The following is a 14,313-nucleotide window of genomic DNA, read 5'->3' on the forward strand; positions in this document are numbered from 1 at the left end:
TTCCCGACCCTTTGCAGCCCTAATGGTGTGTAACCCTGCTGTGTGTTGTTTGTTTCTTTGTGTCTACAGGCCACCAAGCCCACCTCGCAGCTACTGCAGCGGCCAACCAGGAGCGAGAACGAGAGAGGGAGCGTGATCGGGAGCAACGAGAAAAAGAGAGAGAAAGGGAGCACAGGGAGCGGGAACAGGAGCAAAGACAACGAGAGCGTGAGCGAGCAGTGGCTGCAGCGGTTGCCAATGACTACATGCGTGGAGGTAAGACTCATCATTATATTGTATAGTGCTGTACTGTGTCATCAATAATACAGAAATGCATGTGAATGTGAGCTATATAATAGTAGTTTATTTCGATTGGACCTGGCTGGACAGATGCTCTCACAGAGTTAAGGATTTATGTAGCCTGTCTTTTGCACAGTGTTGGAAAAACCATTATATGCTTCCAACTTTGAATTGCTCTTCTCTGTTATTGAAGTCCCCTCTTATTTGTCCCCAGGTCCTGGGCAGCCAGACAGACCAGGTAGCCGTGGATACCTGCGTAGCCCCTCCCCCTCTATGAGGTCACAGGAAGCCCAGCAGCAGCGGCCCAGCATCTTCCAGGGAGCCAACAGCAAGGGCGTCATCACCCCTCTCATGTGAGTCTCTAAGCCTTCTCCGCTCTGGCCTGGTAAGCCCTGACCTCACCTCATGTACACTCTGAGTCTTGTGTGTGTGTGTGTACTGTTAATCCATTCTTATGGGCATACTTTCATTTGCACATCGCAACACGTCAGGAGCATACCTGCCTGCACTAAATGTTATGCCATTTGCAATGAAAACCCTGTACATGCTCACAGAACATAACAGCCCTTCTACTCTTTACCCTCTCCCTGGTTCTATATATTTACAGTACCAGTCAAAAGTTTGGACACACCTACTCATTCAAGGGGTTTTCTTTATTTTTACTATTTTCTACATTATAGAATAATAGTGAAGACATCAGAACTATGAAATAACACATGGAAGGAATCATGTAGTAACCAAAAAAGTAACCTTTGTCTTGATGACAGTTTTGCACACTCTTGGCATTCTCTCAACCAACCAACTACAATGTAGAAAATAGTAAAAATAAAGAAAAACCCTTGCATGAGTAGGTGTTCTTAAACTTTTGACCAAGTGCGTATGTGCTAGACAAAAATATAAACGCATTATGTAAAGTGTTGGGCCCATGTTTCATGAGCGTTTCTCCTTTGCCAAGATAATCCATCCACCTCTGGCATATCAAGAAGCTGATTAAACAGCATGGTCATTACACATGTGCACCTTGTGCTGGGGACAATACAAGGCTACTCTAAAATGTGTGGTTTTGTCATACAACACAATGCCACAGATGTCTCAAGTTTTGAGGGAGTGTGCAATTTATTTATTTATTTATTTATTATAATTTTTTTTACCTTTATTTAACCAGGTAGGCTAGTTGAGAACAAGTTCTCATTTGCAACTGCGACCTGGCTAAGATAAAGCATAGCAGTGTGAACAGACAACACAGAGTTACACATGGAGTAAACAATTAACAAGTCAATAATACAGTAGAAAAAAAGGAGTCTATATACATTGTGTGCAAAAGGCATGAGGAGGTAGGCGAATAATTACAATTTTGCAGATTAAGACTGGAGTGATAAATGATCAGATGGTCATGTACAGGTAGAGATATTGGTGTGCAAAAGAGCAGAAAAGAAAATAAATAAAAACAGTATGGGGATGAGGTAGGTAAAAATGGGTGGGCTATTTACCGATAGACTATGTACAGTTGCAGCGATCGGTTAGCTGCTCAGATAGCAGATGTTTGAAGTTGGTGAGGGAGATAAAAGTCTCCAACTTCAGCGATTTTTGCAATTCATTCCAGTCACAGGCAGCAGAGAACTGGAACGAAAGGCGGCCAAATGAGGTGTTGGCTTTAGGGATGATCAGTGAGATACACCTGCTGGAGCGCGTGTTACGGGTGGGTGTTGCCATCGTGACCAGTGAACTGAGATAAGGCGGAGCTTTACCTAGCATGGACTTGTAGATGACCTGGAGCCAGTGGGTCTGGCGACGGATATGTAGCGAGGGCCAGCCGACTAGAGCATACAGGTCGCAGTGGTGGGTGGTATAAGGTGTTTTAGTGACAAAACGGATGGCACTGTGATAAACTGCAACCAGTTTGCTGAGTAGAGTGTTGGAAGCAATTTTGTAGATGACATCGCCGAAGTCGAGGATCGGTAGGATAGTCAGTTTTACTAGGGGAAGTTTAGCGGCGTGAGTGAAGGAGGCTTTGTTGCGGAATAGAAAGCTGACTCTAGATTTGATTTTCGAATGGAGATGTTTGATATGAGTCTGGAAGGAGAGTTTGCAGTCTAGAAGGAGTTGGCATGCTGACTGCAAGAATGCTCACCAGAGCTGTTGCCAGAGAATTTCATGTTAATTTGGCAGTACCTCCAACCGGCCTCTCAACCGCAGACAATGTGTATATCTTCGTGCGGGAGCGGTTTACCCCATGGTGGGGTTATGGTATGGGCAGGCATAAGCTACAGACAAAGAACACAGTTGTATTTTATCGATCACAATTTGAATGCACAAAGATATCGTGATGAGGCCCATTGTCCAGCCATTCATCCACCGCCATCACCTCATGTTTCAGCATGATAATGCACGACCCCACATCGCAAGGGTTAGTGGTTAGAGCGTTGGGCTAGTAACCGAAAGGTTGCAAGTTCGAATCCCCAAGCTGACAAGGTAAAAATCTGTTGTTCTGCCCCTAAACAAGGCAGTTAACCCACTGTTCCTAGGCCGTCATTGAAAATAAGAATTTGTTCTTAACTGACTTAAATAAAAGTAAAATACATTTTTATAAAGTATCTTTACACAATTCCTGAAAGCTGAAAATGTCCCAGTTCTTCCATGGCCTGCAAAACTCACCCATTGAGCATGTTTGGGATGGTCTGGATCGATGTGTATGACAGCGTGTTCCAGTTCCCGCCAATATCCAGCAACTTCGCACAGCCATTGAAGTGGAGTGGGACAACATTCCACAGGCTACAATCAACAGCCTGATCAACCCTATACGAAGGAGATGTGTTGCGCTGAATGAGGCAAATGCTTGCACACTGTTCTGGCACTCAACGTCCTTTCCAACCGCTCCACTAAAAACCATCCTGTGCTCACAGGGGGAAAAACGGTCACTCCATTCATTAAAAGCACAATTTAACCAACACCCATCTATTTTTCTGACTGCCTGGACCTACTATTTGGTTTTGAAGTATTTAAACCAAACCATATGATTTGAATGACAAGTATTTTAATAAACAAAGTTCAATGTAAGAAGTGCTCATCATTTCAAATAGGCTACATGTCATACAGCATGTAAACACTCTAAATAGGTCAGGAGCCAAACACGGAAAGAAAATGTATTATTTAGGATATATTATTTCAAGGCTGTAGCCTACAAAGAAATGCATTTGCGAGTGCGACACAATTGGCTGGTAGGAACATAAAGTGCTCAGCATTTAAACAACATTTTGTTGTATTAAATCATTAGTCTATAAATTGCGCATATAGGCTGTGACTTACTTACAATTAAATACAAATTAAACAAAAAATGCAATGTTAGGCTCAATCTGCATTGCCTTTTTTGAAATAATAAAAAAAACAGGAGTTTGGTGAGAGTGTGGCTTCAGGCTCATACGATGGAGAATGGAGAATATCCTTACCGTGCTTGCAGAGCCCACTGGAGATGCTAAACACCCTTTTGGCCACTCTTGCCAGGCTGGGCATAGATGCAGAGTTTTTTCTTTTCTTCTTATAGGTAGGCATTTGGTTCATTCAAAATTGAAAGCTCCTTGAAAGTGAGAATATGCCAGGCCTATTGAGACAAAATCATATTATGGTCGTGTGTGTGTCGTGGAGAAAAATGAATGAAACTTTTAAGAGATCTGAGTTTTAGTTTATAAATACTTTGCTACCCATCTCATTCCTTTCATTTAGCATGTGCACATAGTAAGTATACCATCAATATTTAGTGAACTCCATGACAGTAGCTAAAGCAGGGGACTATAGCAGCACATAAGTAGACTACAAATGCATGCTGGAGCGGGCATGCCCTGAGGTCATGAAGTGAGTGCCACTGGAGCGAAATTGGTAGCGTGCAAGAAGGCCGACGCACCAGCCTTTGGGAATCTAACTCTGCGCTCTAGTCACACTGCTCTTCGTTCCGTTCACATACTCTGGTGGTCACAAGATACTGACTTTAAGGTGACCAACATAGGCATATCTTTATTCCCAGTCATGTGAAATCCATAGATTATCATTAAAGATTATGAGTATTTCAATTGACTGATTTCTTTAAATTAAATGTAACTCAGTAAAATGTTTGAAATTGTTGCATGTTGCGTTTATATTTTTGGTGTGTGTGTATACCAATACCATGTTAACACCTCCATCACCGATAGCGTCATTGCGGTACACCAGAAGTGCATTAATTTCCAATGGAACGCTGCCTTTGCCGTGGTGCATACGTTGGATTTATCGAGCGTATGCATGAAACCATGCGTAGCCAGCTTGACAGAAGGTGAATGTTTAACTTGTGTTGCATGCATACCATTTTGCATGATGACGCATAACCCTCTGCCTCTCTCTTCCCCCTCCAGGCCGGCAGCGGCAGCAGCCCAGGCAGGAGCCCGTTACAGCACTGCAGCCGACGCCCTGGCTGCCCTGGTGGACGCCGCCGCCTCCGCCCCTCAAATGGACGTCAACAAAGGCAAGGACTCTTCCAAGCATGACCGAGACGACGACATGTCTTTATCATCCTCGGTGGCCAGGCGGCAGCACGAGCAGCAGCAGCAGGAGGCAGACAGGCGCTCCATGCAGTCTCCCTACGGCCCAATGTCTCTGCCAGGGGGGAAACTCCACCCAGGATACGCTGAGGGGCCCAGTGGTCCCCAGGGGAGTAAGGACAAGGGTCCTCCCAGCAAGTCACGCATCGAGGAAGAGCTGAGGACCAGAGGAAAGACCACCATCACGGCCGCCAACTTCATTGACGTCATCATTACGAGCCAGATCGCCTCGGACAAGGACTCCCGGGAGAGAGGCTCCCAGAGCTCCGACTCCTCCAGCAGCTGTGAGTCTTCCACATAGAACAACAGAGAACAGTATAGAACGTAGACACAATGGGACAGATGGGATGGAAGGCAGTACGGAACACTGCTGTGGTGGTTAGAGACCTGGATATAGATTTGGTTTGCGGTTTAATTCCCAACATTTCTAACATATAAGACTTAATAACATAGCAAATAAAATAAATACAAATTATAATAATATCTCATATGTTAGTGAGAGGGTTGTTTTATAAGTGTGTGTGTCTGTGCCTGGCCCTGCAGTGTCGTCCAGTAGGTATGAGATCCCCAGTGGAGGAGCCATCGATGTGATCAGCCCAGCCAACTCACCAGCCCAGTCCCAGCAGCAGCAGGACGACAGGGACCGGGCCGACAGGGACCGGGCCGACAGGGACCGGGCCGACAGGGAGAGGGCCGACAGGGACCGAGCCGACAGGGACCGGGCCGCACAGGCAGCAGCACAAGGTGAGATGGCACTATATACTGTGAAAAAAACATGAATATGTGTTGTCAGTGCTGGTTTCCCTGACACAGATTAAGCCTGCATCTGGACAACAACAAAAAGGCTTGCTCAATAGTGAATATCTATTGAAAGTGCATTTCAGTCAAGGGCTAGGCTTAATGTGTCTGGGAAACTGGCCCTGACTGACCGGTAAAGCTCTATAGATGCCATATATGGAGACTTGAAGTATTCTCTTGGCGCTCTGAATCACTCTTTCTCAAGTACTGTTTTCCTTTTCCAAGGTTTAAGTTACCTACCATGTCCTACATGAGTACAGTACAATATCTGTACTCAACTGACTTCAATACAAAATTTAACCAACTCAGCTCTACAAGCTGTATTGAATTCAGGTTACTGCAGAGGCATACTGTATCTTATAGTGATGATATGGTGTAAACATACTACAACCCGAATGACTCCACCCGAGTCATCTGAGTACAACAGATATAGCAGACGACACCATTCCATTCCCCACTAGCCCCCGTCTGGTCACCAGACCGCTGCACAAGCTATTTCTGTCTGCTGTAGGCAAATGTATATCAGTTGGTGCTGGCATGCAATACAGTGCTACCCCTCCTCCCCCTCATCTCCCCTCCCGCAACTCTCTCTGTGTGTGTGTGTGTGTGTGTGTGTGTGTGTGTGGAATATTCTCACTCAGCAGCTGGCATGCGTCCCTTTGACATGATCCGCTACCGCCAGTCAGCAGAGTCACAGCAGCCCCCCTCCTCCCAGGCTGACGGAGGGTACTCCCAGTCCCAGCAGGTCCCCAAGACCCACCGGGTCATGACCCTGGCTGACCACATCTCGGTAAGACACACTGGTAGCTTTCCACAGTTGCATGCCATGTAATTGCCTGCGCAGTCGGCCATCAGATTGATATATCGTTGTGGTTATCTAATATGTTAAAACTAATCAGAGATCTATCAGGCAACTGCAATGTAGTCAGCCTGGAACACATCCAATGACTCATTCATTCATAACCCTTTTCAGCTGGGTTCCTGAATCCTGAGGCAAAGTATCCACATTCTGTGTAACCAATACAATTTACTTTACCAAAAATGTATGTACAGTATGCCTCCTATACCACTTTTTGTTGAGTGATGATATCTTGAGTGATCCATCGACTGAACTGCAAATGATGATCTCAACAACTCTGACAACAGCCTCTACTAGACATCTTAAGATAAATACTTTTAAGAGTAGTGAAAATGTATGTGTGCCTCCAAGTACTAACATCTCCCTGATCTGTCTGTCCCCTTGTCCTCTCCTCTTTCTCCTTTATAGCATATCATCACCCAGGACTTTGCCAGGAACCAGGACCCTCCTCAGTCCTCCGCTACCATCTCCTCCTCTGCCACCACCACATTCCAGAGTGCCCAGCTGCCCGTGTCTATCTTGGGCCCCGGGGGTCGTGCCAAGGTCCCCAGCCGCTACAGCCCAGAAAACCAGGCCCAGGCCCCATCACACCACCAGAGACCCACACCCAGCAGAGTGTCTCCCGATAATGCCCCTGACAAGCCCAGAGCCAGGTACAGTAACAGCACCCGGCGGTAGCCCAACACAGCCTCTTCACCAAGCCAGCCTGAGACATGGTCATTAGGGTGTACACCATAGCAAAATGTTTTGCAACGAAAAACAAAAACTTGTGTTCAGGTAGTACCTCCATGCAAAATGTTTTCTCCCTACTGAACATAACCCTGGTGGTACACCTCTGACCACTCCATCAGATTCTCACTTTTTGCTCTTTTCCTCTGTGCCTCCCCCAGACCTGGTAAATCCCCTGATCGGGGTGGCAGGGGGGCGATAGAGAGCTATGAGCCCATCTCCCCTCCCCAGAGCTACCAGGATAAACAACAAGAGGCCAGAGAGCAGCAGCAACCACAGAGGCGAGAGGCTGACCAGCCTGAGATGAGGTGTGTAGGACTGGCATATCTTCATAAGAAGTGGGGGTACTCCCATTTGTTTATATTCACCTTACATTGTCTTTCAATGTTATAACTAGGCATATTTGTATGTTTTGGTGTCTTTAAGGTTTAACCTCTCTAGGATATGTGGTACCTGGCCAAAAGCCAGGGAAAATGCAGAGCGCCAAATTCAAATAAATTACTAATAAAAATCTAACTTTCATTAAATCACAAAATTAAAGCTACACTTGTTGTGAATCCAGCCAACATGTCAGATTTCAAAAAAGGCTTTTCGGCCAAATCAAACGGTGCTATTAGCTGAGGATAGCACCTCTGTAAACAAAGAGAGAAACCATATTTCAACCCTGCAGGCTCGACATAAAATGCAGAAATAAAAAATATAATTCATGCCTTACCTTTGACGAGCTTCTTTTGTTGGCACCCCAATATGTCCCATAAACATCACAAATGGTCCTTTTGTTCGATTAATTCCGTCGATATATATCCAAAATGTCCATTTATTTGGTGCATGTGATCCAGAAAAACACTGGTTCCAACTTGCTCAACGTGACTACAAAATATCTCAAAAGTTACCTGTAAACTTTGCCAAAACATTTAAAACGACTTTTATAATACAACTTTATTTACGTTAAAAAATACTTAATCGATCAAATTTAAGACTGGATGATCTGTGTTCAATACCGGAAGAAAACAAACTGAAGCATGCGTTCTGGTCACGCGCCTCTATCTAACAGTACACTTCAAGTGACCCTCGTTCAAGATGGCCGTACTTCTTCATTACACAAAGGAATAACCTCAACCAATTTCTAAAGACATCCAGTCGAAGCGATAGGAACTGCAAGAAGGTCCCTTAAGAAATCTGGATTCTCAATGAAAACCCATTGAAAAGAGAGTGACCTCAAAAAAATAATAATCTGAATGGTTTGTCCTCTGGGTTTCGCCTGCTAAATAAGTTATGTTATACTCACAGACATGATTCAAACAGTTTTAGAAACTTCAGTGTTTTCTATCCAAATGTACTAATAATATGCATATGTTATCTTCTGGGGATGAGTAGCAGGCAGTTGAATTTGGGCATGCATTTCATCTGGATGTGAAAATACTGCCCCCTGTCACCAAGAAGTTAAGTGACAAACTAAAAAGCATGACAGATTTTTTTTGTATGTCTACATGCATTTGTGTGTGTGTGTGTGGTGGATTCTGAATACCTTCCCCTGGCACAAGGACACATGGATTCAGTGCCCATGGGCGGAATGTGTCTTGTGGGCAGCTGTGACCCATTTGGCATGCCAACGGAGTGGAAACTGGGTGGAGAGGTGCCAGTTGCACGCTAGCCTACTCAGCCATCTGCTGCCTGACTCTTAACCCCTGTGGTGGCCTTTCTCTGGTTACAGGGGTGACTCTCGCTCCCCTGGCAGTGTCAGCTACCTGCCCTCCTTCTTCACCAGGCTGGAGAACACCTCCCCTATGGTGAAATCCAAGAAGCAGGAGATCATTCGTAAGTTGAACTCCTCTGGTGTCAGTGATTCTGATGTTGGTAAGTGTGCTCTCTTCTTATCTACCTTGTACTAACGTCATTGAACAAAGCTTTCCAAAATGGAAATAATGTGACATTTGATGGAACTCAATTTATACAGTATTATATGAACATATAATGGGATGCATTGCACTCATTTCTCATTTTCACAAGTGAAATATTGTAAATAACAATGAACTCTGTCTTTAGCACCATTTTTTAGTTTCAGACATTTTGTTTACTGTGCTATCATTTCTTCTTTCAGGAAATGCACAACCAGGCACAGAGATCTTCAACTTGCCTGCTGTGACCAGCTCAAGTGCGTTTAGATATTTCTATCACCATTCAAACAAACTAGAATAATTTAAACCAGCAACTTGTGGGTAGTGTTCAGTAAGCACCAAAATGGAATAAAATAAATTTAAACAAACATTTTTCTAAATGTTTTCTGTTTGCATACCCTAAAGAACACGACCGTGCTGGCTGCTCCATATCTTCCCTGTCTAATCGTCCGTCGTGTGTTTGGCCCTCCAGGTAGCGTGAACCCCAGGAACCACTCCTTCAGCGACCCGGCCAGTAACCTGGGCCTGGAGGACATAATTCGCAAGGCCTTGATGGGGAACCTGGAAGAAAGGCCAGAGGAGCACCAGGGAGGGCCTCAGCCCAGCTCTAACACCACCAGTAACGAGGCCCGCCAGGAGGCCAACCCTTCACCTAGCATGGGTCAGTGGCACACAAGCACACATACAGCCAACTAAAACATATAGGAATAGACACATTCACATGCACACACAAGGAAATTACTGTCTCTATAGGCCCATTGTGGGAATCAAATTCTTAGAAATTCTGATATTTACAACAAACTCACCAGACTAGTCCTAAGCTTTTGCTAACTCTATTGCATTATTGCTAACACTCTTGTATTTGTCTGATTGTCCAACAGGCAAACAGAAACTGCAGAGCAAAGCCAACAGCCGAAAGTCAAAGTCGCCCAACCCAGGCCAGGCATACACAGCAGCAGAGCGGCCCTCGTCAGTCTCTTCCGTCCACTCAGAGGGAGACTACCACCAGCAGCCCCCAGCCTGGTCCTGGGAGGACCGGCCCTCGTCCACAGGTACCTAACCTGTCTGGGAACAGAACCCCGTTCCGCTAGCGGAACCCCTCGCCAACAGCCAATGAAATTGCAGGGCGCCAAATTCAATCAACAGAAATCTCATAAATCCAATTTCTCAAACATACAAGTATTAAGCACCATTTTAAAGATACAATTCTCGTTAATTCAGCCACAGTGTCTGATTTCAAGAAGGCTTTACAGCGAAAGCTCCACAAACGATTGTTAGGTCACCACCAAGTCACAGAAAAACAGCGATTTTTCCAGCCAAAGAGAGTTGGCTGCAAATATAGATAAAATGAATCACTAACCTTTGATCTTCATCAGATAACACTCATAGGACTTCATGTTACACAATACATGTATGTTTTGTTTGATAAAGTGAATATTTATATCCAAAAATCTCATTTTACATTGGCGTGTTATGTTCAGTAGTTCCAAAACATGCTGTGATTTTGCAGAGCCACATCAATTCACATAAATACTCATAATAAACATTGATAACAGATACAACTATTACACATGGAACTTTAGATAAACTTCTCCTTAATGCAACCGCTGTGTCAGATTTCACTTCTTTTTTCTTTTTTTTTAAGCATAATATGAGTACGGCGCTCGGACGACAAATCAAGACAAACAGATATCCGCCATGTTGGAGTCAACATTGGTCAGAAATAGCATTAAAAATATTCACTTACCTTTGATGAAGTTATATTACTGGTCATAGAAACCTATCAAACGATGTATAGAATCAATCTTTAGGATGTTTTTATCATAAATGTTCAATAATGTCTCAACCGGAGAATTCCATTGTCTGTAGAAAAGCAATGGAACGAGAGGTAACTTTCTCATGACCTCGCGTCACGAGCCCGTGGCTCTCTGCCAGACCTCTGACTCATTCCCTTCTCATTCAGCCCCCCTTCATAGTAGAAGCATCAAACAACATTCTAAAGACTGTTGATATTTAGTGGAAGCCTTAGGAAGTGCACGATGACCAATATCCCACTATCTTCAATAGGGGATGAGTTGAAAAACTACAAGTCTCAGATTTCCCACTTCCTGTTTGGATTTTTTTCTCTGGTTTTTGCCTGCCATATGAGTTTTGTTTTACTCACAGACATCATTCAAACAGTTTTAGAAACTTCAGAGTGTTTAATATCCAATACTACTAATAATATGCATATAGGAGGCAGTTTACTCTGGGCACACTTTTCATCCAAAAGTGAAAATGCTTCCCCCTAGCCCAAACAGGTTAAGGCCCTTAGCCCATATAAACCTTGACTATCTGGCCATCATTCCACATTAACAGCCACACAGGTATTCAGAAATCTGGATTTTATTTTCTTGTATCTCAAAAATAGATTTTCAGCCTGACATATTAGACACAAAACAGTCTGAATCCCTCTAATGACTATCCTGTCTCACTTTACTCTCCAGGCTCCATGCAATTCCCCTATAACCCCTTGACCATGCGCATGCTGAGCAGCACCCCCCCCACCTCCATACAGACCCAGCAGCCCCCACCTGGAGGCCCTCTGGGGCCCCAGCAGCAACAGCGTGTATGGGAGCGAGAGCCCCTACTGTCGGAGCAGTATGAGACCCTGTCAGACAGTGACGACTGATCCCTGCCACAAGAATCCTACCTGCCCCCCATCCCACCCCAGAGGAAGGGCAGGCCTCTCAGTACAGGCCTGCATGCCCCCCCTCACAAAAAAAACCTATCCTCACTCACTGGTGCTGATCGAGTGTGGGGAGAACAGGGGGGTGTGGCGGTATCCCTTTTGGTTCAAGTGCGCCCTCTAGCTGCCAGCAGGAAGAAAGGCAGCGAGTGACTTCTGACGGGCTGGAATCTTCAGGATGGACTGACTGACTCCCTTTACGTCCAGAAGCTTTGATAGACACAGCCTGCCAGGACGGAGAACGCCTGAGTGGAAGATATGATGAAAGATGAAGAACTTGTATGTAAAAAGATGAAAAAAACAAACACTTTTTTTGTGGTTGATTTCTGTAAAGAAATGCTTTTGTCTTTAAGAAAAATAATTGTATGTAAATAGAGTAACCTTTTGCAGTGGGTTTTTTTCTGAACTTTTAGTGATGCTTTTAAATGGATCCACTTTGTTTTTGAATGAATGGGGGGGGGTTAATCTTGAATATCAGTCGGTCTCTCCCTGTCCATCTCTTACCCCCCACCTATCTAGCACCACAGTGAAGCTGAGAGACAGAACCTGTGGGTTGTACTTGATAATGAGGGGAGAACTGTAGGAGAAGCCCTGACCACCAAGCACCACCAAAGCCTGTTGTGGACATAAGTGAATGAAACAAACACATGTTAACATTTCAATTGCGGCTTTGTAATTTGATGCCTGTCTTTGCAACACTGTGGAGAAAGATGATGCATGGATGTAACAATATTCCCCCTGATCTAGAACTTAAAGAAAGCTTTTGTCAGTCAGTCACCACACCCTTGAGACAAAACTAATGTATTTGGTACAAGTTGAGAACACTGGTGTAGGAGCAAGCAGAAAGGTGAAAGAAGACTAATTAATAAGCTTGATGTTGTCCCAAGTTGTTTCTTCTCCTCATGACTACTTCTGGGCCCCCATGTTGATCTGAACTCTGTCATTGAGCCAATAGTTTTTGGATTAAGCTGACCACCACTACGGTGGGTGTATTGTATGGCACACAGTCTGACCCGTAGCTATCCCTCTAGGGTTTCCAACAAGTGCTGAATGTTCTACTTACAGTACTCTGCAACCCATGTTGTCATGGTAACTAAAGTACATCGGGAACCTTTTCTAGAGGTTCGCCCATGCCTTGTGGCTGGAGAAAAATAAGGCAGCTTTAAACACATTTTCTCAGAGATATAAGTTGGTGTTTTTAATGTTTTTGTTTTGTATCCTTAGTCCTTTTTTTTTTTGTATACTGTTCAGACAGAAAACCGATTTGTGTGATTTGTCTTATGTTTTAGACAAAAAAAGACAACTAACCAAACATAAATGGTCTGCACCATTGTTGCACTTTTTGCTTTGTAACCTTTGACAACAAAAGCATACTTTCTACCTGTTGTATAACTTATTCACGCTCCTGCAGAGGATTGTACTGAGATGTGCTTGACTTTGACTTTGCCCATCACTCATGGAAACCTGGATGTTTATGACCGAGTTCCTGTCTTCTCTTGTAGCTGGTACATGGTTTTGTAGTGTGACATGCATTGCAGTTTTACTTTTGTTTGGGGTACAGTCAAGATGTTAAGGAAGAGTTGCTTTTTTGCTGTCATGGTGACTATTCAAATCCATGGCCTCTTAATCTATTCTCAATATTCTAGATTAATATCAGCTGTTTTTTTGTCAACAGACATGTAGCTTCTTTACATTTTGAATTTTGACAAGGTCAACATTGATATTGACAGTAATGTTCCATTTTGGTTCTCTCAGCTTTTGCTTTGCTTAAATAACAATCCCAATCTGCTCTAAACTAGATTTATTTTCCCCAAAAAATATTTAGATTTGTTTTAAGTCCTAGAGCTCAGATTTTTGCTATCATTTTCAACATCAGTTATTCAACATCCTATTTTTGATGGGATGTCAAGTGTTTACAATGGCAATGACAAAAAGTTTACAACACTTGAATCTTAAAGAAAATCGAAATGAAGACAGAAAATAATTAGTGCATCTTTTCAGCTCAATGGAGTCCAAAATGGCAACCTATTCCCTATATAGTGTACTACTTTTTTGGGTGATATCCAACCTGGATGCAATTTTTTTTTGGCTGTTTAAAATTTGAGACTTAAACCCATGTATCCCATGATGTTGAAATGCAATGTTTGTATCGCACAATGTCTCTTAATAGTCTATTACAAGAGTTCAGACCAATCAATAAAGTGGATCAGTTCTCCACCTCAAACGTTTGCATCTTTGTTTCCTTCTCTGATTGGTCATTGGCTTAAAAGTTCTGAGACCTCCATTACTTAGTCTAGGGCTAGGCCAAGAGACTAACTGCTCCATCAAGGCAAGGCTCATCTATAAGTGGTGCAGCATCTCAGTGCAAGAGGTGTCACTGCAGTCCCTGGTTTGAATCCAGGCTGCATCACATCTGGCAGTGATTGGGAGTCCCATAAGGGGGCGCACAATTGG

The 14,313-nt window shown here is 43.8% G+C and overlaps 1 protein-coding gene across 10 annotated transcripts in view; it reads left to right on the plus strand.

Moving 5' to 3' along the window:
• The window catches only part of LOC110533631 (nuclear receptor corepressor 1), a 121,053-nt gene extending 106,970 nt beyond the window's left edge, over positions 1 to 14,083 (plus strand). For 6 of the 10 annotated variants that reach the window (XM_090186320.1, XM_090186324.1, XM_090186322.1 and 3 more), the window contains 12 exons: positions 70 to 255; positions 494 to 632; positions 4,662 to 5,131; positions 5,391 to 5,591; positions 6,287 to 6,435; positions 6,913 to 7,157; positions 7,395 to 7,541; positions 8,948 to 9,090; positions 9,335 to 9,388; positions 9,604 to 9,792; positions 10,013 to 10,183; positions 11,618 to 14,083. In XM_090186320.1, coding sequence (XP_090042446.1) covers positions 70 to 255; positions 494 to 632; positions 4,662 to 5,131; positions 5,391 to 5,591; positions 6,287 to 6,435; positions 6,913 to 7,157; positions 7,395 to 7,541; positions 8,948 to 9,090; positions 9,335 to 9,388; positions 9,604 to 9,792; positions 10,013 to 10,183; positions 11,618 to 11,802 — 2,279 coding nt within the window. In that variant the 3' untranslated portion in view covers positions 11,803 to 14,083. The remainder of the gene's footprint in view (positions 1 to 69; positions 256 to 493; positions 633 to 4,661; positions 5,132 to 5,390; positions 5,592 to 6,286; positions 6,436 to 6,912; positions 7,158 to 7,394; positions 7,542 to 8,947; positions 9,091 to 9,334; positions 9,389 to 9,603; positions 9,793 to 10,012; positions 10,184 to 11,617) is intronic. The other 4 variants (XM_090186321.1, XM_090186325.1, XM_090186323.1 and 1 more) reach the window with 1 other exon arrangement.
• Positions 14,084 to 14,313: the final 230 nt, after the last annotated feature.

The sequence above is a fragment of the Oncorhynchus mykiss genome, chromosome 10 (genome assembly GCF_057628025.1).
Source record: "Oncorhynchus mykiss isolate SJ-2025 chromosome 10, ASM5762802v1, whole genome shotgun sequence".
Lineage (NCBI taxonomy): Eukaryota > Metazoa > Chordata > Actinopteri > Salmoniformes > Salmonidae > Oncorhynchus > Oncorhynchus mykiss.